The 24,416-nt window shown below is 48.1% G+C and overlaps 1 protein-coding gene across 1 annotated transcript in view; it reads right to left on the bottom strand.

Annotated features, from left to right (window-relative positions):
* LOC142574198 (scoloptoxin SSD14-like) overlaps window positions 1-11,178 on the bottom strand; it is a 90,482-nt gene extending 79,304 nt beyond the window's left edge. Inside the window, exon 1 of the mRNA XM_075683345.1 lies at window positions 10,854-11,178. Coding sequence (XP_075539460.1) covers window positions 10,854-11,083 — 230 coding nt within the window. The 5' untranslated portion in view covers window positions 11,084-11,178. The remainder of the gene's footprint in view (window positions 1-10,853) is intronic.
* Between the last annotated feature and the right edge of the window lie 13,238 nt (window positions 11,179-24,416).

Here is a 24,416-nt window from a genome sequence, read left to right as displayed (position 1 = left end):
TACGTGTGAGTTGACTTGACGACGCGCTCGACACTCGACACTCGAGAACGCGGTGACTAAATCCTAGTGGCCGTTCAGAGGAAGCTGTACTTATGGCCCTAATCTGATGCCGGCTATGCAAATAGGTGCGAAACGCATAAATGCTTTCATGAGATAGTCCCTGGACCGATTTTAATGAAATGTGTTGAATTCTGTGGCGAGAGAAAGTGAAATTCCATTGACTGTAGACAGCATAATTTTAACGCGACAGCGTTAAGGGCCTCATGTCGCAGAAAATCCGGTGTCGGTGCCGGTGTCGGCGAGGTTGCCTGCGACGGAAAATTTCCGTATACTGTGGGCATTTATAAACTATTCTTTGTCATCTGTACATGAACATCATCATGTGGGGTTCACATGGGTTTCTTCAGCATCGCTTGTGGGGCTCGCTCTTGAGTGTGATCCGTGCTGTGGGCGCGGTCGGTTCGCCGCATCTTCGACGCGTAAAAAACGTCGTGATAACTGCTGCGTCACAATATATTTAGGTGTACTATGTATATGCCGCGCCTTTCTATATGACATGCGGTATATGCAGGTTACATTACCACACCGTCCTATCACTAAAGTTGTGCATGCCTTCTCTTATATTTTTGGCAAAGTTATTTCTCGGAATTTTAAGAATGACAGCCCACAAACATATGTCATGAAATAAAACACCTACAGCGCATGCCTTCTATGTTAGATCTTCTCAGACTTAAATATTAAAAGTGCGAAACAATAAGAGAAATATGAAAATGATGTATTCTCTTTTGGCGCAGCTGTGCACAAAACCTGGGTTCGGCCCCCGCAAGAGGTGCGTTTCTACCAAAAAGCTCGATTTCGTGCATAGCATTGAGCGCCAGCGTTTCCCGGTAAACGTTATAGTGACACAAGCTGCAGTTGCCGGGAATCGTGACAATAGTCAGTCAGGGATCTTTGAATGCAATCGCGTTCCACTCTTAAAGTTGAAGCTTAAAGGGAAGCTGAAACGGTTTTCAATTTCTATGAATTGCTGGGATTGGGAAGAACAGACCTAATAATTTACGGTTCCGAAATTTTTTTTTTTCGTTTTGTTAATATAACGGGCGGAAATCGCTTTCTAAATCACCCGCGCGGACACGCCCCCATCGCTTCCCGGAGCGCCGGGTGAGGACGTTGGCAGAGGAGAGAACCGGCGAGAGTGACGTCATGGGCGGAGACCGAGCCAACCGAGCTGCAGACCGGCGTGCTGACATGTGCTGGCATGCCTCTTTCCGTCCTGCGCTTTACTGAACGACGCTACGAGAGATCTGCCGCCGCCGCCGCTCACGTTTGTTTTGCGATTTTCGTAAACTGTTCTTCTGTGCTGCGTGAGTGCCTACAGCCAAGGGCGCCCAACATGCCCTCGTTCTGTGCAGCATTCGGCTGCGCGAACACAGGCGGGCGAGACGATGTGGTGTTTCACAAATTCCCGAAGGAAAAGAAGCTTTCAGCGCATGCAGTGGGTACGTGCGGTGAAGAGAGATAAGTTCGTGCCGACGAAATCAACTGTGCTGTGCTCGGACCATTTCCGCCACAGTGACTATCATCGGAGCTTGACAACGATGCGGGCAATCGGTATTCCAATTAAATCGGCGCGACTGAAGCCCGGCGTTGTTCCGCGCTGTTCCGCATCACTCTTTTTCCATTGGCTATATCATTTTCACACCTGTGTATAAACTTCTTGCCTTGTCCAGCCGGTTCGACTCCTTTCTGGGCAAGTGCCACTTCCAGTACTGCCCTGCTGAGGCACACAGTCCTGAATTGTCTTGAACTTCTTACGCACTGCGTGCGCTTCTGTTTTTTCCTAATCTCTTGCACCTCCTGGCAGCACAAGCAGTTCTCTTCATCTTCCATCAATACGCAGCACATGCAGGTGCACCTAGTTTAATGAAAGCGTGATTAGGCCCACATTGATGCACTGGAGAAATACGAACATTTGCAGCCATTAACGTCTGGTAACAAGGTTTTATCGTAGCCGGATAGCCTTACGACAAATGCGAAAACGCGTTGTTGCTAGCGTTGCTATACTCCGTTTCATACATCAAGTGCAACGCTGTGGAGGCTTGAGATACTTCTTGCAGTGGCTGCGTTCGCACTTAGAAAAAGTTCGGTGTTTCTTGACCCGATTTTTCAGAAAGCTTTCCATATATAAGCTCAGTTCGGAATGAAAATAAAAAAAGAATTTACCCATAGAAACCATCCGTGTACTTATACGGCTGCTAACACGTTCTTTTAAAAAAATTTTCTTTTCGGTATTTTTTAATTGCAGCCCGTCGCGGCAGCTTCACGTGCATGCTCGCGCGAGCAAACGCCGCTGGCACGCTGCGAAGCATAGACGGAAACGCGCGCAGTAATAAATTTTCGTGACCGGACTTCGAGCGTAGCTTCCACAGCGATGCACCTGAGGTATCAAATGGAGTGTAGGCTTGCCTAGTGACATTCGACGTACGGTTCAGTTATCGTGTTTACCACACGGCGGTGCTAAAACTGCCTAATATCTTTATGTCAACACTAGCATGGAGCACGCATACCGATTCTTGATCGAGCCACACTCGCAAAGTCGTCGAACCATAGTATGAATATTGCACATATAATACCTCTGGTCATCTCTGGATGTGTATGATAAGCAACTTCCATGACTGTACCTCACAGCACTGCATGTGCGCGCTTTGAAACGCGGCACTTATGTTCGCGATCGTGTATCAACGCTGAAAAAACCACGGGACTTTAGACAAGCAGCGGCAAGGTGCTTGACATCGCGGAATTGCACCCGTGTAAATCTAATGAGAAGTTAGTGCTTCGGCATTCTTCCAGCAGCATGTTCCCAGTTACACTTTAGCGCATTTTTTTCCCGTCATTGCAACGTGCAGCTACATGAAAAAAAAAAAAACATACGTACGAGCTAAGATTTCCAGCGCGCGAGAATGTGCACACATCGCTCTCGCTGTTGGCACACTCAATATCGTCGTTGACTCTGTTGCCGCCATCGTTTTCCGTATCGGCTGTGGGTTCAAACATGTACGGGGACAATACAAGCTGTCGGAGACAGCGAGAACGTTCCATCTTGCAACTCAGCTATGAAGCCAGAACAGCAGAACCGCGTGCTACCAGAGAGAAAGGAATGGTGCTACGCATTGAAACGGAGACATGCGGCGGCGCCGACCGGCGACTACCGCCAACGACGTCACAGCGGCCCCGACCAATCACGCGCAACAGCGGCGTTCGCGCGATGCCCTGAGGCGCTGGTGCGCGTTTTCTTGGATAAACAGCCGCTTGCGTTTGTTTCCGCCCTTTTTGAACCAGATATTCGTGTTCAGGGGACTCAAAACTGTAGAATGCCGCAGAGAACTCATTTTTTTCGATAAGTGTTTCAGCTTCCCTTTAAGCGTCCTGCAAATTTTTTTTATTTTGCGCCAAATTTCATTTACTAGCGTCATAAAACATTCGTGAGCCTGAAAAAAAAAAGGAATGGAAGCACGAAGTTTACAAATGCGTTAGTCTGCACGAAAAAGAGAGATCGCAGTTCTGTCAACTGCACTGGTTAGAGCATCTAGAGCGGACAAATTTAATACATATGCAGCTTGCGTGAATTTGCTACAGCGTTTACAATGGTTTTGCAAAGAGGCCTGTTCATAGATTGGTTTTATGAACCACAGGGACATATAATAATAATCAGTTCTGGAATTCTACGTGCCAGAACTACGATATGATTATGAGGCATGTCGTAGTGGGAGACTACACATTAATTTTGACCACCTGTGCTTTTATAGCGTGCACCCAATTCAAGGCACACGAACGTTTCTTGCATTTCGTCCCCATCGAAATGCAGCCGTCGAGGCCGGGATTTGATTCTCCGCCCTCGGGTTTAGCAGAGTAACACCAAATCGATTACGCCACCATGGAGGGAAGGGCGTAAAATATATCAATTTCGCGTGCTTTAGATGCATAATTAGATGCAGTCTACATTATATTTACATAGTTTTCTATTGTACAATTAAACAGCTGTAAACTTGATTGACACCCGCCGTGGTTGCTCAGTGGCTGTGGTGTTGGGCTTCTGAGCACGAGGCCGCGGGATCGAATCCCTGCCATGGCGGCCGCATTTCCATGGGGACAAAATGCGAAAACACGCGTGTACTTAGATTTAGGTGCACATTAAGGAACCCCAGTTGGTCGAAATTTCCGGAGTCCTGCACTACGGCAATGTGGTTTTGGCAGTAAGACACCATAATTTATTTAAACTTGATTGACTCGTTTCTCTAAATGCTGCACACCTATACGGCCTAAATAAGTAAAGGAGACACTGCCTACATTCTGTAAATATTAACTTTGTTTTTTACTGTAAGAAACCTAATCAAGTTCGGTGCAGTGGTTGCCGAGAAAAAGTATTTCTCCTTCCTCATGTATTTCGATACGAGACCCCTGAGCGAAAGCTTCCTTTTAAGTGCTTATGACAAAAACTAATATGCTGTAAATGACTTCTGTTAATGCGCGATAAGCGCAAATGACGCGTTCCACATGCACAAACGTTTACTGTCCACGACGGTTGGTGGTTCTTCGTACGGCGCTAATTATAACAGACGTTTAATGGACGGCTGTCCGTAACTAATAAAAATGCGGCATCCGAGACACAGTGGTGGATTTTTGCTAGCCAAGATACACAGCAGGGATGGACACACACACACACACACACACGCACGCACACACACACACACACACACACACACACACACACACACACACACACACACACACACACACACACACACACACACACACACACACGCACACACACACACGTACGCACACAGAGAGAGAGAGAGAGAGAGCGAATCAACTTTTATACTGAGCCCTTAGTAAAGGTTGGTGAACGCTGGCACCAGATGGGGTGAAACCTTCTTCTCAGGTCCCATATGCGTCCAGCATTTCCTGGCCCTTAGCCGCCAGCGTGAGCTGGCTCGGTAGGTCGGGGCTGGACAGCAAGCTCTGCCATCGCTCGGGGGGGGGGGGGAGGTGTTGGGGCTGGGGAGGGTGGGGTTAGGGATGGAAGGGGGTTCTTGCGCTTAGTGCACTCTGGAAGGATGTGTGCTAGAGTGCCTTTTAATCGTCTACAAAACGGGCATGAAGTGTCATGCTCTGTTGGGAGCATCTTGTGCAAGAGCACGGGATGTGCTTGCGACCCCGCTTGCGTGCGTTGCACGATCGTTTGCTGCATTCGGCTGACTTGCGGATGTAGGCGGGGAAGCCTACATCTGCCGCTTCTGTACATTTGGGTGATTTCTTTGAAACTTGTCATGGGCTGCAGTAGCTCTGGCTCGTCCTCGGCCCGGATTGACAGTTCTCGGGCATAGTGGTCGGCGAGTGCGTTCCCTTCCGCTTGCGAGTGAGCCGGGACCCACACGAGCTCAACGGCCCGTCCCGGTGATTTGCATTTGGTGAGGATCGCTAGTGCCACGGGAGAGATGTTCCCCTTGCGGCAGCTTGCGTAGGCGGTCCGGGAATCTGTGACCACGGTCCTCACTCCCGGTTGGGCGAGTGCGAGGGCCACGGCCACTTCTTCTGCTTCTGCTGTATTCGTCGTCCGTATCGACGCGCCTGTGACCAGTTTATGGATGGTGGTGACGACCGCCGTTGCTCTGGTTCCGTGCTAGGGAAGCGAGGCGTCCGCGTAGAGGACCTCGGGGTCCTCTTCCAGCTGTCGAGCGAGTGCCTTGGCCCGCGCAGAGCGTTTCTCGTCGTTCGCCCCCGCCTGCATGTTCCGGGGGAGGGGCTTGGTCTTAATAATGTCTCTCCATGTTGTGGGGAGCGGCTCCGTTGTCGGTTGCTGTTCAATTTGCCATCCTGTCTTGCGTAGGACGGCCCGACCGTGCTCTGTCCGGCTCAGCCTTACTCTCTGGTGAGATAGGTGCGCTTCCACCAGCTCTTCAACCGTGTTGTGGGCACCCATTTCCAGCATCTTCTGCGTTGACGAGTACACTGGGATGTCCATGGCGAGTTTGACTGCTTTCCTTATCGTCGTGTTCAGCGTCTCGCAGTTCACCTTCGCAAGCTGGAGGTCAGGCGCGGAGTACGTTATGCGTGACACGACGAATGCCTGCACCAGGCGCAGTGCGTCTTCTCTCTCTCTCTCACACACACACACACAAACACACACACAAACACACAAACACACACACACACAAACACACACACACACACACACACACACACACACACTCCCCTTGACAGATTGTATAGTAGCCTAATCAACTAAGATTCGCTAATCATGCGTGTTATTATCAAGCTTATACCGTAAGTGCCAGTTCGATGACGGTAGCTAATGGCGAGATAGTAACAAATGAGTATTTAATGCGAATAAGAAGCGTTTATTTAAAACATGCTGACACGAAGAGTCGCGCCCTATTTTTTGCGCGAAACCGAAACCGAGCGCGTCAGCAGTGACCGCAACTACAACTTCAAAAGTAATCTTGGGCGCCAATTTCTCCCTTAGAATAGATGCAAAACGCAGAAAATATTTTATGAGACAACCACTAGACGCATTTGAATGAACTTTCTTTTAGTACACAGAAAAAACTAAAATGTAATCACTCTAAAAATGGAACATGCATTGAAATGTTCGAAAGTGCAGTAGAGTAAGTTTTTCCAGAAAATTATCCAAATCTCAGCACCGATGGCATCAATGGCACGCTTGTTGACCTACAGTCGGAATAGAAGTACCTGGGAGTCTATTTCACCGAATCACTCCCTTGGCATCAACATATTGACACTGTCATAGGAAAAGCTAGCAGGATGCTACATTTTATTCGCAGAAATTTCAAACAGGCAACACGCGAAGTTGAAGAAACTTTATACTTCTTACATGTCAAAACAATAATTGATTTGCCGGTGTATTATGGGGATCGCTATCAAGATTACCTCATTAATAGACTGGAAAAACTACAGAACCAAGCAGTAGGGTTTGTTTGTAATAATTACAGCCAGTACTCTAGCGTTTCAGAAATGAAGGCCACTTTAGGATGGGATCTGCTACATATACGTAGGTAGAAGCTAAGGCTCGAACTATTGCACGAAATATATAACAGCCCCAGAAAGGTATCCATCACTATAACTATCTTCTGGAACCAGATTACATATCGACTCGCGGTGATAACAACAAAAAGATCTCAGCCTATAACTGCAGAACAAACAATTTTTACTACTCCTTCTTTCCCCAAATCAATTAGACAATAGAACAGTTTATCAAATAATATAGTAAATGTGTCGCATAACGAACCATTCTATTCTAAGCTGTGACGGCGCTCTTGTAAAATAACTGTAAGTGTTATGTATCCTAAAAACCTGTTTGTTTCACCTTACTTGTATGTGTTTCTCTAAATGCTATTGTTGTGCTTCTGTTTGTGAGTATAACTGCAAAAGATTGTCTGCTTTACTGGTTAAGTTCTGTTCCCCATACTTAATGCATTTATGGGGCTCTTGCATTGCCCAGGGGGCGCTGCAAAAAAGGTGCTGAAAAGCGCCCTCTGTCCTAGAATGCGTCGTACCAAGCTCGGTCGTCGGCTTCGGAAAGCACGTTTACAATATGGACCCACCACTTTCGGTTGTGTTGCGTCACCGCCTGCAGCGAATATCGGGCGCCGAAGATTTTTTCAGGGGTGGCACGCTGCGTAAAGGCAAGAAATTATGCAGTGCCGAATACGTGTACGCCGTTCAAGAATTAGGCGGCGAAGTTTTAGCACGGTGTCAATCGCAAGTGAAGCGAGTCGCGTACGAAGTGGAACTTCAGGTAAGGTTTGCACGCTAGCTGCTAGATTCAGGCGCACAAACGCGAGGAAATGCTTGCTATAAATGAATCCACAGCAGCGATAAGCAGACATCATGTGTACGGAACTGCTCGAGCACAGGACGGTACGCGCCGCGATGTACGAACTGCTCGAGCGCACGATCGTACGCGCCGCGACGGCAGCAGTCTTTCGACATGCCGCGAAACGGCGGGCCTCCTGCAATCTTTGCTGACTGCATGCCGCTAAACAAGTAGTTATGCCTGCGTTGTAGTAGCGGCTATCTGTCCCTTTTAGTAACTGGTAATAACTGATGCAATGCATATGAGCTCGCACGTACGTGCGAGCTCATATGCATTGCATCAGTTATTACGTTATTGCATCAGTTATTGCATCAGTTATATGCATTGCATCAGTCATTGCATCAAGCAAGCACGCACGAGCTCGCACGTACGTGCGAGCTCGTGCGCTGCTTGCTTGATGTAGGTTTCAATGACAGAGCTCGAACATCGATATGCTGCAATCAATACTGCCTTGCTGCGCTGCCTCAACATGCTGGCTTGAGATCAAGGATGAGCGCATTTAACTCTCTTAACCTGTGCTGCTCGTAGTGGAGTAGTGAATTGTCATCGAATGAGCCCGACCATTTGTGCTCATTTGCACACACCTGGTCACTTCAACACTTCGCATCGGTCGAATTGTTAATTGTCGCTGTGGCCGGGTCTCGAATCGTGAATTACCAGCCATGCCTGCTGCTATGTCGGTCTGCTGTCGGGACTGTAGGTGCAAAAGACCGAACTTTAGAACACAGATAATCAAGCAAGCTTCAAGACAGGCGAAGCAGTCAGCATGGCGCGAAGTTTCGCTTACTCAGCGCGACGAACTGCAGCTATGCAGCGCGCCCGACGCTCCACTTCGTGAGGCCTTGAAGGAAAACGGTAGAATCTGATGTTGGGATTCAGGCGTTCTTGTTCATGGCAGCCCACGACGCAGAAGTAATGACGGTGACGCCTTTCCGAGGCTGGGCTAGGTCTCTCCGGATCGGCGTCACCGATTCCTTCTGCTCCTAGCATTACGTCCCACGGCACACGGAGAGTCCGTTTTCGTCAAACTGTAGGCTGCGGCGAGCTCACAGCGTGGTCGGCGTGGTCTGTGAGAACTGGCGAGCCTTTTCGCACTCGCACCAGGGCAGAAGAAAGTGCGAATCGACGCAAAACTCGGCCTAGAAACGTGCTTCGCCACAGCCAGTGTTCAATACGACCCAAGCTGGTACGACCCAGATGTTTCCCGCGCCGCCACCAGGCGCCGCTACTATACCTCAAACTCCTGCGCAAGACGCCCATGGCGATGTAGGTACTGTGTATATGAATGAATGAATAAAATAAAAACGGTACTTTAGTTTAGGGCGTAATAGATTGTACAAATATTTCCGAAAATAATAAGTTAATAAAACAAGTGGAAGTGTCAGGTTTGAAAATCGACAACTCTAAACCACGAAAACATGGACCGCTGTTCTGCAAAATATTGTTCTTAGAGCACCTAAGCGGAGACAAATTTAATATATGAATTTACTGTTTATGTGAATGTGTTAAAAGCTTTACGAGGGCTTCGAAGTAGTCTTACCCACATCATAGAGGCATATTTCAGCACGGTGTGCAAGACATCCAGTTCGTCCAATATTATTAGTTGCAGTTTACGAATTTGTTGTGTCGTTCCTCCTTGCTGAGTGAGAGAGTTGTCAACTTGGTACTTTAGCTTTGTATATTTAACTGTGCACATTTCAATTTCATCTATAAAAAGATTGGCGGCCTGAGTAAAATATTTGCTTTACACAGTAACTAGTGTATAACTTTTTTCCATCAAGTGCGAGAAGATTCAACCACATTGGTGCAGTGGTTACCGAGAAAAACTACTTCGTTCCCATTTATTTGGCTAGATGTCGCCGAGGTAAAGGTTCCTGTTAAGGTCTTTTCTTTCATCCTCCATTTCCTTCTTCATTTATCCGGAATATAGCGATTGTATTAAACACAATCCTCACCTGCACATATATTGAGAATCCAGCAAAATTGAGTTCCACATCGTTACGCTTTTCTTGGCTAAATTGTCTGCCATCTTCGTATGGTGGCTACTACATATATATAACGACACAGCCAGAAACTACTGCTTAAGTTCAGAAACAGAAAAGCAGTCACCTTTATTTCCGAACTGTATTTCTACAGTGGGTAGAATTGATTCGATAATTTTTTTGATTGAGTGACACAATTTATAACATCCAAACTTGTTCGAGTTATAGTATACGGCTTAATAATGATATTTGGGGTTTTACGTGCCAAAACCACTTTCTGACTTTCTGATTATGAGGCACGCCGTAGTGGAGGACTCCGGAAATTTTGACCACCTGGGCTTCTTTAACGTGCACCTAAATCTAAGCACACGGGTGTTTAATATACGGCTTAGTGCATGTCTACGAAATAAATATGCGCACCGAGTTATCATTTAGCCTTCCTCAATCAATATTAGTTATGACACTACGCCCACTTCTGAGCGGAGCTGCCAAGGTCGGAGTTGCAACGCACCTTCCTGTGATAAAACGAATAAAACCACGAATAAAAGGCGGAAGAGTAGAACGCTTCCTACCAGGGATGACTCGAGAATGTATGATTCCACTGCTGTTTGATCGGCCGCAAGGGATTGTGTGCGCTACAAGCTAAGCGCGGAATCCGAAAACAAACTGACAACGCACGAAGTGGCGAACGCACGAAGCCCTATAACCTCACGTATTGTTAGACAGTGCAGCGATAGCGCAGCCACAAAACGTGTGTTTTGTGGCTGCGCTCTTGTGGTAGCCTCTCGGTTACCACACTACCAATTCGGCTACCAATGACGAAGGGTGAAAGGACGGAAAATTAAAAGAATAAGCAGAGAATAGCCTCGTCAGACCCCAGCTGACGAGGCGTTGCTATGCAAACGCTCGTGCTTTTGCACGCGTTACCGTCGCAAGTGTAGAGTCGCACACACAGTGGATGGTTCGCTCCTCACCTGTAATAATTGTATCCAAGGTGCGTGCTATGTGACCTGGATCCGCTGATGACGCCCCGGCTCCGTGTCCCACTAGGCGTCACCGTAGAGAACGTGCAAGGCGAGCGGTGGCCGTCAGCTGTAGCCACGCCGCTCACCGGCGGAGAAGGCGCCGACGGCGTTGTCGACTTTGTGTTGGGCGAGTGCCGTTTTCTAGGCCGCCGCCCGCCGCCCTTCTTGGGGCTATCCATCGCGGTTGTACTTCTTCTTTTGCGTCTTCTTCGTGTTCGCTCCGTAGCCACGGCACCCCACAAAATCAACGCTTGGCTGGTGTTTCACGTTTAACAACGACATACTCGGCAGCGGTTGTCCTGAAGGTCTGGCATTCGCAATGACTGGCGTCCTGAGTTCAGCACGTGGAATAAAGCGGACCCTTCCTAAGCTTTCTGCGCGATGCGCGGTTGCATAGGTTTATAAAGTTTCTTTTTATTCGTGTGCTTTATGGCAGCCCACCACGGAATGTCAAGAACAAAATCATAACAGATGGAAGACGACGAAGGCGAGTTCTTGATCAGCTGCTAGTCCTGCTTCGCTCTGGTTTTTTCATTTAAATTTGTACGTACCGACGCCCCCCTGGCGGATACGATATCAAAAGCAATGACGGACGTTCCGCCTCCTCTGCCGCCAAGGTTGGGGGCTGGCCTCCAAGCTGCGAGTCGGTTTGCTGCGCTCGACCACCTCAACGCGACTCTGCCAAGGTCATCGAGCTGCTCAGACGTCGACGACATGGATTCTGACGGCGGATATACCGAGGTCACAAATCGTCGGTTGAAGAGGAAACTTCGTAGGACATCAAGCGTGAGTGAGCTTAACTACAATAAGCCGCCCACACAGCAAGCGTACACAATCGCCTACATCCCCGTCGCTGCTACAGGCAACCTCAATTCCCTCAATAGGCAAACTCTCACTCCCTATCTCGAGGGGCTGGCTCCAGGGCAAATCAGAGAGGTCCGAATTAACCCCAGAGGAAACATACTTACTATTGATGAGACTACACGAACAATCCTCGACACTTTGAAAGCTGTAACTGAGCTAGGAAATATACTTGTCCGCTCATTCATCGTACATGGAGGCAGCACCACCTCCGGTGTTATCTACGATGTCGATACAGATATTGATAATGACGATCTCCCAACTCTGATCTCCTCAACTGTCCATATCACAGACATACACCGTTTTGGACGGTCGAGGTGCATAAAAATCATTTTTGAGGGAGAGACCTTACCAACACATGTAAAAGTGGGTTATGTGCGACATCCTGTCCGTCCATACATCCCTAGGCCCTTGCAGTGCCGTAAATGCCAGAAAATCGGGCATGTAAGTGCTGTGTGCGTGAACAAGATGACGTGTCCGTGCTGTGGTGGTGATCACGATAAGTTAACGTGTGCTGGCTCTGACTTGAAGTGCCCTAACTGCGATGGGCTGCACGAGGCAACGTCGAAGGACTGTCCAAAATTAAAGACTGAAATGTCCGTGCTAAGGAAAATAGTACGAGATCAATCTACACAGAGAGAAGCGGCTACCAAGGTCCACCGCCGCCAGAGGCGCTCACGTAATCGCAGAAGGAAATCATCATCGACAACAGGACAACCTGTACTCCAGGAAAAGTCGTCGCGCGCTCCTGCTAGTCCTCAAACGTCAGAGCCACCTTTAACCACGTCTACTCTTCTGAACACCAAGGACACTACTATATAGCCTGCCCTGCCATCTCGGAGTACAGAAGTGCAGCCGGAACGCCAGCGTGAACATGAACCTTCATCGTCGGATGGGGAAATCAAGGCAATGCTTGCACAGCTGATTCGTTCCTTGCGAATGATACTCATCGGAGTTAAGACGCCCGTTGCCAAGGCTGCGGTGCAAATTATCGACGCACTAGAACCAGTGCTTGCTGCTGTATAAAAGCTAGTAAACGCCATGGCATCATCAACTTCAAGGTTGTCACTACAGGAATGGATAAGCGGTTCCGTAATATTCCAGTGGAACGCACGAGGTCTACGTGGTCGCCTGGGAGATTTTAAATAGAGAGTGCTCAAGCATCAGTTTCCAGTTATTGTAGTATGCGAGCCGAATATGACATCGCCATTTAGACTCTCTGGATATGAACAAGTCGCGTCTGGGACAAGTGGAAATACTAGCAAAGTTTTACTATGTGTGCGATGTGACCTCACGTATTCGCTAAACCAAGTTCCGGTGCATGACAGCAACGAGTACGTCTCTATAACACTGAAGCTAAAGCACCGAATAATCTCGATCATCGGTGGCTATATTTCTCCCAGGGGAAGATTTCACTCTGGACACCTGAAATTTGTTCTTGACTCTTGCCAAGGACCTCATATTATTGTAGGCGATTTCAACGCGCACCACCATATTTGGGGTTGTAGGATCACAAATCTTCGAGGAAGACAACTTCTTAACTTCACAAGCGGCAATGATCTTGACATCCTGAACGATGGCTCACCAAGATTTCTTCGTGGCACAACGTACAGCAGCTGTCTCGATTTAGCTATCGCTTCACGATGTCTTTCGTCTTCTGCTGCCTGGTGTACAGATGCTGAAACGTATGGCAGTGATCACCTACCTACCTACTTATGTACAACTGGGATGGTTTACAAGACTTCCAAGTTCTCATACGCGACGCACTGACTGGGATGCTTTTCAGAACAAGCTAGAAGAATCCTGGAACTGTGTAATTTCACTGAAAGAGATTGAAGGGCGCATTAGAGCAGCAATGCACGCAACAACACGCATCATCGACACATCAAATTCAAGAACATCCGTTGACGTTATATATGAAGAGCTGCGGGCAGTCCGACGTCGCGCCGAGAGGAAATACAGGCGAACTAAATTGATATCAGACTTGAGGACGTCATGCCGTGTGCAAAAGAAAATTCAAAGATACTTAGACAAGCTCGATAGACATCGTTGGAGGTCCTTTTGCACCAGCCTGGACCCAAGAAAACCGTTGTCCACAATATGGCATGTTGTACGAGCACTACCATCTCCTCCACAACAGCTACGTCCCCTCCGAGCTTTGGCTATCACCCAGACGCGCAGTGAGAAGGAAATGGCGGAAGATTTCTGCATACACCTCTCTGGATCTACAACATCGGTAGCTTCAGTGCTCAGGCGTGCTCCTCCAACAATGGACGATCGTCTCGACCTCCCATTCACGCTGCAAGAGCTACGTGCAGCGATTTCCTCTTCAAGACACTCAAGTGCGCCTGGTCCTGATGGCATTACCTATTCTCCCTTGCGCCATCTAGGCCCTCGAGCGACTGAAGAGCTCCTGGCTTTATACAATCTCTCTTGGTCCTCGGGAACTGTGCCCGCACACTGGAAGACAAGCAAAATTGTGGCAAAATTGAAACCAGGCAAGACACCCCGTGCTATGCTTTCCTACAGACCTGTGGCGCTTGCCAGTTGCATAGGTAAAACAATGGAACGCATGGTTTTGACGCGCCTGGAGTGGTTTTTGGAGAAGCATAATATATATCGAGACGCAATGACAGGTTTCCGAAAGGGTAGGTCGTTAGTCGACAGCGTCATTGACCTAGTAACAACTGTTGAACATCAGAAACGTCGCCATCGATTAACGGCTGCTGTCTTTCTAGATATCAAGGGTGCTTTTGACAACGTTCTACATGATGCAATTTTTAATGCCCTAGAAGAATGTGGCGTCGGGGCACGTATGAATCAATGGATAGCCAGCTATCTTCAAGAGAGAACGATATTCATGACAACTCCAGACGGTGAAACAAAGAACCACCCCGTCTATCGTGGAGTGCCTCAAGGAGGTGTATTGAGCCCAATCTTATTTAATATCGTTCTCATTGAACTGGTCAAAGAACACGCAGGCACAGTCTCGGTCTCTGTGTACGCAGAAGACATCTGTATATGGACCACGAGCTTAACGCGCTTGCAAGTGCAAACGAAGCTGCAGCGCGCGGTGTCAATAACGTCGACATACCTAAACAGTGGCGGACTGCAGCTCTCACCGGAAAAAAAAGTGTAACCATGGCATTTACACGGAAGTCAATGGCCTGCTACCCCGTTATGATTGATGGGAATATTATACCTTCAGTAACCCACTACAAGTTTCTCGGAGTCATCATCGACCGTGACTTATGTTGGTCGAAGTACCTCTCTGGATTAAGATAAAAGCTGGACAGCGTTACTCAGATCATTCGACATATGTCTGGAAAATCATGGGGGCCATCAAGTCATCTCTTCTGCAGCTCTACCAGGCACCTTTTGTTGGCTACTTCCGCTACAGTGCGCCTGTACTTTCTCGGGTTAGTACAACTGGTGTACGCACACTTTAAAGTGCTTAGGCTCGCGCACTGAGAATTTGCCTAGAACTACCACGATATGCGTCTGGGCACTGTTGCAGAGGCACGTGCGTGCCCAGCTCGAGTTTATCTGCAACATGAGCCATTCCGAGTGCATCTAAGGCTACTGAATAGACACAGGAATCATCCACTCACGAACGTCACAAGCGTACGGCCTGTGTCCGCCTACTCAAAAGCCGTGTTGTCGCAGCAAGACTTATTGCCGTCGGACTTCGAACCGCATGACATACCCGAAGTTCCACTCTGAACGATGGCAAAGCCAACGATGAGACTCTCAATCCCTCGAAAAGCGAAGAAGTCGAAGATGCCGCTTGATGATCTCAAGCATTTCGCGCTATCATACATTGCTTACATGTATGGATGTATGGATGTATGGATGTATGGATGTACGAACATGTTTTTACAGATGGTTCTGTGACACAGACCTATTCCGTGGCGGCCTACACGGTGCCAGGAATGGGGATCGCACAACGGTTCAAGATAGGACACAGGACGTCGTCTACAGCAACTGAGCTGACCGAAGTTCGAGAAGCAGTTCGCTGCATACTGCAACAGAGTCTCGAGAAGTGGACAGTGTTCTGTGACTCAAAACCAGCACGGCAACTCATCAGCAATTATATGATTGACAGAACCGCATATAGTCCTCTGGTTTATGAAATCATGTCTCTGCTTGCTGAGGCGTCTCATTCCGAGCATACCATCGTGCTGTAGTGGATTCCTGGCCATTGTGGAATAGCTGGAAACGAACAAGCTGACGCAGAAGCAAAAAAGGCGCACACTGACAGAACTATTATAAAAATTAATTTTTCACGGTGTGACATTAACGCCTTGCTCCATACCTCCCTTAAAACTTCTACGGCGCGACATTGGGACAACCCCGAACATCGACAAGAGCGCCTCCATAGACTTGACGCTGGATTACAATTCCGGCTTCCACTTCGGTTGCGGAGAAGCCAGGAAACACTCATTCATCGATGACGGCTGGGTGTGGCATACACCAACCGATACCTTCACAAGATTGGACAAACACGGGACCCTGAATGAAGCGTCTGTCATACTCTCGATACAATAGCTCACGTACTTTGCGTGTGCCCTCAATATGCGGCCGAACGAAGAACACTCAAATCTACAGTTGACAGCTTGGACTCCCGCCCCTTTTCAGAAGAAAAGGTTTTGGGCGCGTGGAGGCGTGTTCACTGTGCCCAATGTGCCATAAAATCACTTTTGAACTTTTTAAGTGAGACTGGTTTAGACGATCGCCTCTAGAAGCTGTGAGACGTGCAGTCAGTGCGAAATGTGTTTGCGCAATAACTTTTTGTGACAAAATTACTTTTTGTATGGACAAGATTACTCTTACGTGTATTGCGTCTACAGTGCGCTTCCGCATATTGGACAACGTGTATATAGTATCTCATTGTACCATAACATAATCACCCGCCACCTACCTTTCCCTGTATTTCCCACTTCCCCTTTCCCCAGTGAGGAGTAGCAGGCTAGAGACACGCTCTCCAGGCCGACCTCCCCTCCTTTCTCTCCATTAAAATCTACTCCTCCTCCATAACAGATGTCCCTAGGTATCATCGACAAAGCAGCTATGCTGAAGAGCGAAGCAGAATCAGAATATATTTACGGCTGCCTGTGCGTACACCTACCGGGTTTTTGACTAACCCCGCTCTATTGATACGTGCCCTGCTTTAAACGGTCATATTGATCATCATGACTGGTATAATTCTGTCAACTCTGACTGCGAACGGTAATACGAGCACCCGACTAGTCATTGCGCTTCTAGACTACTATGTCAACTTGAGAAGAAAAGCCCGGTGCTCCCGAAAACGTCAGGCGGAACTGAGATGAAAATTAGCTCTTGGAATGACTGGAATGCTTTCCGAAGGGTGCAGCTCGCCTGTAGTAGTAAATGTGCGCAGGTCCTGCATATCTAAAGCACAACTTGATTTGCCTTCCTATGCTCTTTCTCCAAGATCGCTATTGGTAAAAATCTTGTACGTAGCATCATTTTATTGTTATCTGGCGATCGCCCGTTCACCACCGATGACAGAAAACTGCGTGCGCAATTCGCGAATCCATGTAATTGCTCGCTACCCCGCGGCCGTGCCGAGAAAGTGCTGATCGAGGTTCAGGTTTCAAGCGAAAGACGGTGTCCTATGATGGCACGTGCTGAATTCCTCGTATTTCTCAGATCGTTGCAATGCCGCTGCGCACAAGCCAGAAAAGGAAAAAGAAGACGTGTGTCGAAAGACGTTTGTTGTGTAGTATTATGCGTGTCATCGCGGTCGAAAGACAGCAATGTATGGTTTCGTCGTTCTTAGAAAGAAAGAGACGACGCGCATCGGCGAGCGACTTGGATAAGATTGGAAAAGGTGACCGATATTATACCGGTATCGAAACACTTCAATCGGGTCGACTTGTTTATTCTCAGCGAGTAGACCATTGTTTTCTTTTTGTTTATTTTAAATATCTTGCTGGCGTTTCAAATCGCGGAGTGTACTTTGTGATTTGCGCTTAAGCTAGATTTGTTTTTTCGTTCATAGTTTTTTTGCCGCAGCATTAGTGATACTAATGCTTTAAGCAGAAGGAATATTCTCACCAATGTACTTTTACCAGCAAGCATGGCAGCAGGAATGATAACTGCCTCGGGAGATCTGAAGTTGATCCTGACACATGCTATGCCGCGAAGGGACACGATGTTTTCATAGCGTGCTTTAATTTAGGGGCACGAGCAGAGCGTGTTGTTTTCACGTGCAACGTGGGGAGTGGCCAGTTTAGTTCCTCTACCTCCGTGTCCATCGCCTCTACTGAGGTGCTGGACACGCGCTCTTGCAAGCGCTCTGTTTGACGTGACGGCCCGTCTCGGTAGACGAAAGCTTTCAGGCCACCAGCCCGTAGGTCGATGGCCCCTTCTACTCGGGTGGCGGAGCAGCGCTAGCTGCAGCCGCCAAGGGGGCGGTTGGTGTCAATTGTGCGTCTGGGCCGGTCAGCCGCCGGAAGCCGCTGTGTCGCCGCCCCCTGACGCGCCACGTCGCCAAAGCTGTTCTTGGGCAGGTATGAAACCCGCCGACGTGTCTCCTTGAGTGATACGATCTCTTCTACCTGACGCGTTACGATTTACTTTTTCGTTTTTTTTATGATGCGCAGGACCGCGAGTATGCGCCGTGCTCCCCAGCGCAGTTCACACAGTGGAGTGTGTTTTCACATGATTCAGGGAGGCGTTCAGCTTCACTGCATTTCGCACAAATCTGGCAGCCTCGGCAGTTCCGTGAACTGTGGCAGAAACGCTGGCACTTAAAGCATCGCAGAGGGTTCGGGCCATACGGTCTTACCCGGATCTTGACATACCGAGCTTGGGTTGTCTCGGGCAATACGCTCCAGCCAACGGTGAGAATGAGGCGCTCTGTCTGGATTTATTTCCATTCGTGCCTGATCTTAATTTTTGTCACACTGGCCACATTTTGCTCTTTCCAAAGTTTCATAAGGTCGTCATCAGAAACAACGTCGCGGATGGTGTTCATAGTTCGATGTTGGGTAACAGTAACTGAAATGTTCTCAAAAGAGAGAAGGCTCTGGAGCTTTTGATGTTGCTTCTTGTCATGTGCAGTTCTAAGAGAAGGTCACCAGTAGCCAGTTTAGTAGCTTTGTAGCCTCGGCCTATGGCATGACTCAGACATTTTGTAACAAGGAAAGGTGAGGTGACTCTCACGCTCTTTTCTGGTTTTTCAGTGTACCACATGATACTTGGGAGGTTCTCTCGGTTGTGGCCAAAAAATTGAAATACTTCGGTTCACTCTCGTTTGTGAGAGTGATGAGCAAGTTTCGGAAAAGAACTGTGCATAAAGAATCTTGAGTTTTGGGCAGCAACGCCAGCCACTCACCATGGAGCCCAACTTGGGGACGCCGCAGAAAGTGTAAAACAGCTCCTGCAAACGCCAGCTATACGTTAATGCTATAACCAAATATGGTATACGAAGGTTGGTTGCACCACAAAAGACTCTTGCTGCCTGGAAGATCCGGAGTAACTGGAAGTATGAGATAGGAAAGATGAGATGTAAGAGAGAAAGACGAAGGCTGGAGGGGAGGAGAGTAAAAGGAAACTACCAATTTCCCCCGGGTGGGTTAGCCCGGGGGCCACGTCTACGTGAAGCTGAGGCCAAAGGCGTGTGTGGCTTCCGCCGAGGTGCCTTAGAGGCGCAAGCACTCAGCATCGGCTTAGCCTTGAGGATCCCCTTTTCTCCGGACACAGCTAAGCCCCGCACCCAACCCCCATGTGCTCAGGTCCGTGATGTCGCAACACACGAAACGCCTGCTCGCTCCGACGCCCCTGCGGGGACGCAGACGACCTTATCACACGTACCAGCTAACTATAGAAAGAAAACTGTATCCCGACTCACAGACAGAACTATAAATTGCTTTTATGCCAAGACACACTGACCAAGTAACATTACAGTTTCTCTCCTCGGTCTATCAGCGCAGAATATCCGTATAAAGCTTCTGAAAGCACGACAGACGCTAGAGCCTATACATTGTGAGATGCTGTATGTGATATACTACAACACGAGTCTCAGTGCGGAGCTGGCTATCAATATCGAAAACAGTCGAGTATCGTACCTGCAGCAGTGGAGCAACACCACGTACAAGTGCGTGTGCCTTTCGGGTTCCCGCTATGCACAAACACTTCCTTTTGTAATCTCCGGCTCGCTTGATATGCTTTAAAGAAATCTGATGCAGCTCCCTAGTCAGGCCCGTTGTTGGCATTCACTGCGTAGCTATTTCCGCGACCTTGTTGCGCATATGCTCGAGACCGATCAAAATAAGGCGATAGGCAGTAAGATCTCTTTCAGCTCCCACGAAACACTTCTTTTCCACACAAAAGAGAAACGTGATCACAGCACCGTGTGAAAGAGCCGCCATGAACCTTGACGTAGCCATCTCTGCTTGCTTCGACAGCATTGCCAGCCCAAATAGCAGATTCTGGAGTTGCCTATAAGGAGATAATAACTGCTGTGATGGCCAACAGCGGTGATGCCCAATCACAGAAGTTACGTACCCTATATGGGTTCAGGCCTTTATTGTTGTGCTCCCGATGCTCAGCTTAAAAATGCGAGAAAACCTTACTGTCAATCGCTCACAAAAGTCGAAGGTGTTAGAAAGCATGAAAAAAAAAATCAGGGACGCCCGCACAACTTTCCGAGCGTGCACCTCAGACTCACAAGCTGCGAGTACCGTCTCGTGAGCGTCTTTCACACTATTACTTGTTTAAGACTTAGGGATGCACTGTGTGGTGTTAGGCGCAGCGAGAGCGCCATCCGCCGCTACTTCGCCCACACTTTCAACAGTTCGCGCAGTTCATAGTTAACACTTGGCAATTGAAGCGACCGACAACAGAAGTTATCCTGTAGATTTAACAAAAATTTAGAATGGGGTTTTAAATGGGGGGGGGGGGGCGATTAAGGCATAGCATAGAAAGGGATTCCGGATTAATTTTGACGATCCGGGGTTCTCTACAGTGCACCCAACGAACGGTAAACGGGCGTTCTTGTATCTAGCTCTCATAGAAATGCGGCCGCTGCGGCTGGGATTGCATGCCGCACCCTTGTGCTTACCAACGTAATGCTCAAGCCTCTACGTCACCAGGGCTTCTTTTCTTTATTACAGAAAAATACGAGTGCTGTTGTGCGAACATTATTTACTTTACACTTACACAAATGAACAACAAATGCATACATTCTACACAGCGCCACCGCAGCGGGTTATCTTATAGCTTAAAGCGAAGCTTTCTCTCGTACTCTCCGTTTCGGCGAGCTTGCTGCTATCTTTCGCGATGGTTTACGAAAAGCCCAGCTGGTTGGTGTATTCGACTAGGGGGCGTTCGATTCGCCTGCACCACCTGAACCAGTTCTCGAGGCGCTGCACCCTGTCATTCGTTTGAGTGGTGCAGCAATGACGCCCTCTCAACCACGCCGTTCGTTTCAAAATGTGCAGGAAAGGTGCAGGGCTGGTTGACAATTTTGCTGCGCCCTCTCCACTGTCCATGCCGACTTGATGCAGACGTCAAGGTGCGAACCGGCAGCGCAGCCGACGACGCACAACCGATGAGTAAGCGACATTCAAATCCCGCTTACGCGCACCTGCTGCGTCTACGCAAGCACGAGGTGTATCTACGCCTGAGCAGCCGATCATACCATCAGTTCAGTAGTCCTGAAACTCCGTGCACATTCGCCGGATAAAACATAACGCCAGCGCCGCGTCTGCTCCTTCGTGGTCGTTTCGAGGGTCGCCCTTTGCCTGCACTAAAGAAATAGAGTAGCACAATTTCTGAACTTATCGTCGACTGCCGTGAATCGGTTCGCGGTTGTGCAGGCGAATCGAACGCACCCTTAGTGTCAAGGATATGCTGGCTGCTGTCTTGCAGAACTATCCTCATTAACCATGTGGTAATGGTAGCTGGATGGCTCGGTAAAGCTCAATACAGCTCTAAGAAACACCTTCTAGACTAAGATTGGTTTTTGTGTAGTGTGTGCAATAGGCTCTGCTTTCTTCTGAACGTGTCTGCGGTCTTGAAGTGCCAGTAGTTCGCTTTTTTATAGCGATTAGTATTCTTTGCCTACTTCAGGCGTTTTGAGCCTATCTATCTATTGCCGTAATACCGATGTCGTCATACGGCATTCCTCGATAAATCGACGTCATTGCTTCCTCGTCATTCCATCTTAATCATGCTGCCATTCAATCGCAATTATGCAGCTGTTCTCATTACATTGTCGTTAGACAGTCCGTATTACATATAAAGAGTTCTTACATCTGCTATTTGCCGCCCAAACAAGTTATAAAAATATTGCTTCCGAGTTGGTTGTTCACAATATCACTCCCAGCTGTAACTGTCACACTATCACTTAAGCTGTAACTTGTTGCACGCTGAAGCTTTGTCATTTCGAATAGCAACCGTCAAAAGGCAGATCCAGGGCCCCATACACTTCATTGTCATCTTTCGGCGCTGAGACAAAGTCGCCTGTGCGCTTTGAACGCCAGCGGTCTGCGAGTTCCGCGGCGCCGGTGTTGCGCAGCCTGCAGAGCTGGCGCCACGCTGCGTGGCGTAGTCTTCAGGCTATTTTCTTCTAGCTGGGCGGTGCGCTCTGTCATCCTGGCGTCTCTCGCTGCCTGCTGTGCAGCCTTCAGTCGGTTTTCTTTATCTAGCTCAGTGAACAGTATGACGTGGTGCGGTGTGGACTGGAGGGGTGTGCCGTTGCGAACATGCACTCCACCTATTTCAAGATTGTGTGTTAGTATCATCTCCAACCAATCGGCCTTGCCGGTTGCCATTTCATGCTTACATCTACACTCGATTGCGGGAGAGCCAACAGTTTATTATGCATCTGTTATCGTACTTTCGTCATCATGACGTCGTGGTATTGCCGTCGTCATTAAGACTTTGTCATCCGTTTGGGATCCTACTGTCGCCGTCATACCATTGTCCCCATGTCGTGGCTATACAATCATCGTAATTATTAAATCGTCATCTCACTGCCGTCGTCGTCATACCTTTGACTTCCATCGACGCCACTGCGTCGCATTATTACCTCTCCATGCTCTTGGACGACCTTGACAAACGAGTTTCATAGCGAAGTGGCGCGATAGGTGAATATGTCGCAGATAGCCTATGCAACAGAAGTCTCAGGATGACCACTAAAAGTGTTAAGTAAACGTAACTTCAAAATTATGATCTATCGTTATACAACTCGTTATGATCTGTCGTTATACAATTGCATTAGCATCGAGAGTAATCGTGAAATGAGTTCTGCCGTAACGTTTTTCGTGAGGGCTGCCTTTCACTTCTATTGAGCGAGGCCATTTCGGTATAAAAAAAACTCGTCAACCTTCGAATATGCCGCCCGAGTCCAAGGACTTCGAGCCGCCACCTCAGGCCACCACAACAAAAACTGTCGGACTATTCTTTAATAATGTTTCTTCTTCTCCTTCAACCTTCGTCGTGTGGGCTATAGTTGCCCCTACACAAGAATGATGTTCGTGGCAAACACGAAACAACGCTTTGCCCAAATGGGCTCCCAAAGCGTGTGCTACAAGCATAATTTTTGATGCGCTTATCAATCTTTGGGAATTTCGCCCAGTTTGCGGTCGGTTGGTCACCGGTCGGACGGGCGGTCTGTCTGTCTGTCTGTCTGTCTGTCTGTCTGTCTGTCTGTCTGTCTGTCTGTCTGTCTGTCTGTCTGTCTGTCTGTCTGCCTGTCTGTCTGTCCGTCCGTCCGTCCGTCAGTCAGTGCGTATGTATGTAACCTCTTTCGCTCTATCTTGGGTCACTGGATAGGCCTTTGTTAATGGGTAGATAATTATCGAATATAATACGCATAATATGAATATTCTTTGAATCATGCAGGAAATTTCGAATGCCCGCAAATATTGAATTGTTAGATTCCTTCCGCAATAGTTACTTCCGTTCCGAGTAATAAAGGGCAGTACTATATTCTTAATAGTATGCGTACGCCGGAGAACAACAAAACAGTCATGAGTGTGTCCTCAAGTTCCCAAAAAGAAATCGCCGCTGAATATTAGTGCTAAGAAAACAGAAAATGCTTAGTTTACGCATAGGATATGTATATCTGTAAGACAGAGACTTGTCCAGCCATGTATTCTTGCAGTGATTGCTGCTAAGCGTATTGTGCAAATTTTCGCGGCTCCTGGAGGAGCTATCATCATGAATTTCCTACGCCAATCGCTACAAAGCAAAATTCTATCTCATTCCTGCATTTTATCTCTGGAGTACTTATGGTGGCCGTCGTCTTGAACAGTTCAGTCAAAGCTGTTCGTGCGCATCTTATGCTCCAGGTACCCCGTGCGAATTCATGATGCCACATTTCTGTATCAGTGGTTTGAATACAGTTTTGCTGCATATAAATGCATGTTCGAACGATACTAATGGGCTCTATCACGATTACCCAGAATGCATCAGGACATGAAAATATTGCATAAACACGATGAAGAGGTTTGATATATTTTCACATAACACTCGTTTCTTTTATTGTTCCGGCTACTTCATGTACAAGGCATACACCGATCTCCTGTGGCCAGTAAACTATATGAGGAGCGTTGCATACGAAATCACAGAAGCGGCAACACTTCAGGCACTTTTTTTCACAGAATATTTATTTGA

This window comes from Dermacentor variabilis, chromosome 3, assembly GCF_050947875.1.
Source record: "Dermacentor variabilis isolate Ectoservices chromosome 3, ASM5094787v1, whole genome shotgun sequence".
NCBI lineage: Eukaryota > Metazoa > Arthropoda > Arachnida > Ixodida > Ixodidae > Dermacentor > Dermacentor variabilis.
Note: the sequence above shows the minus strand (reverse complement) of the source record. Positions and strands in the feature narration are given on the sequence as shown.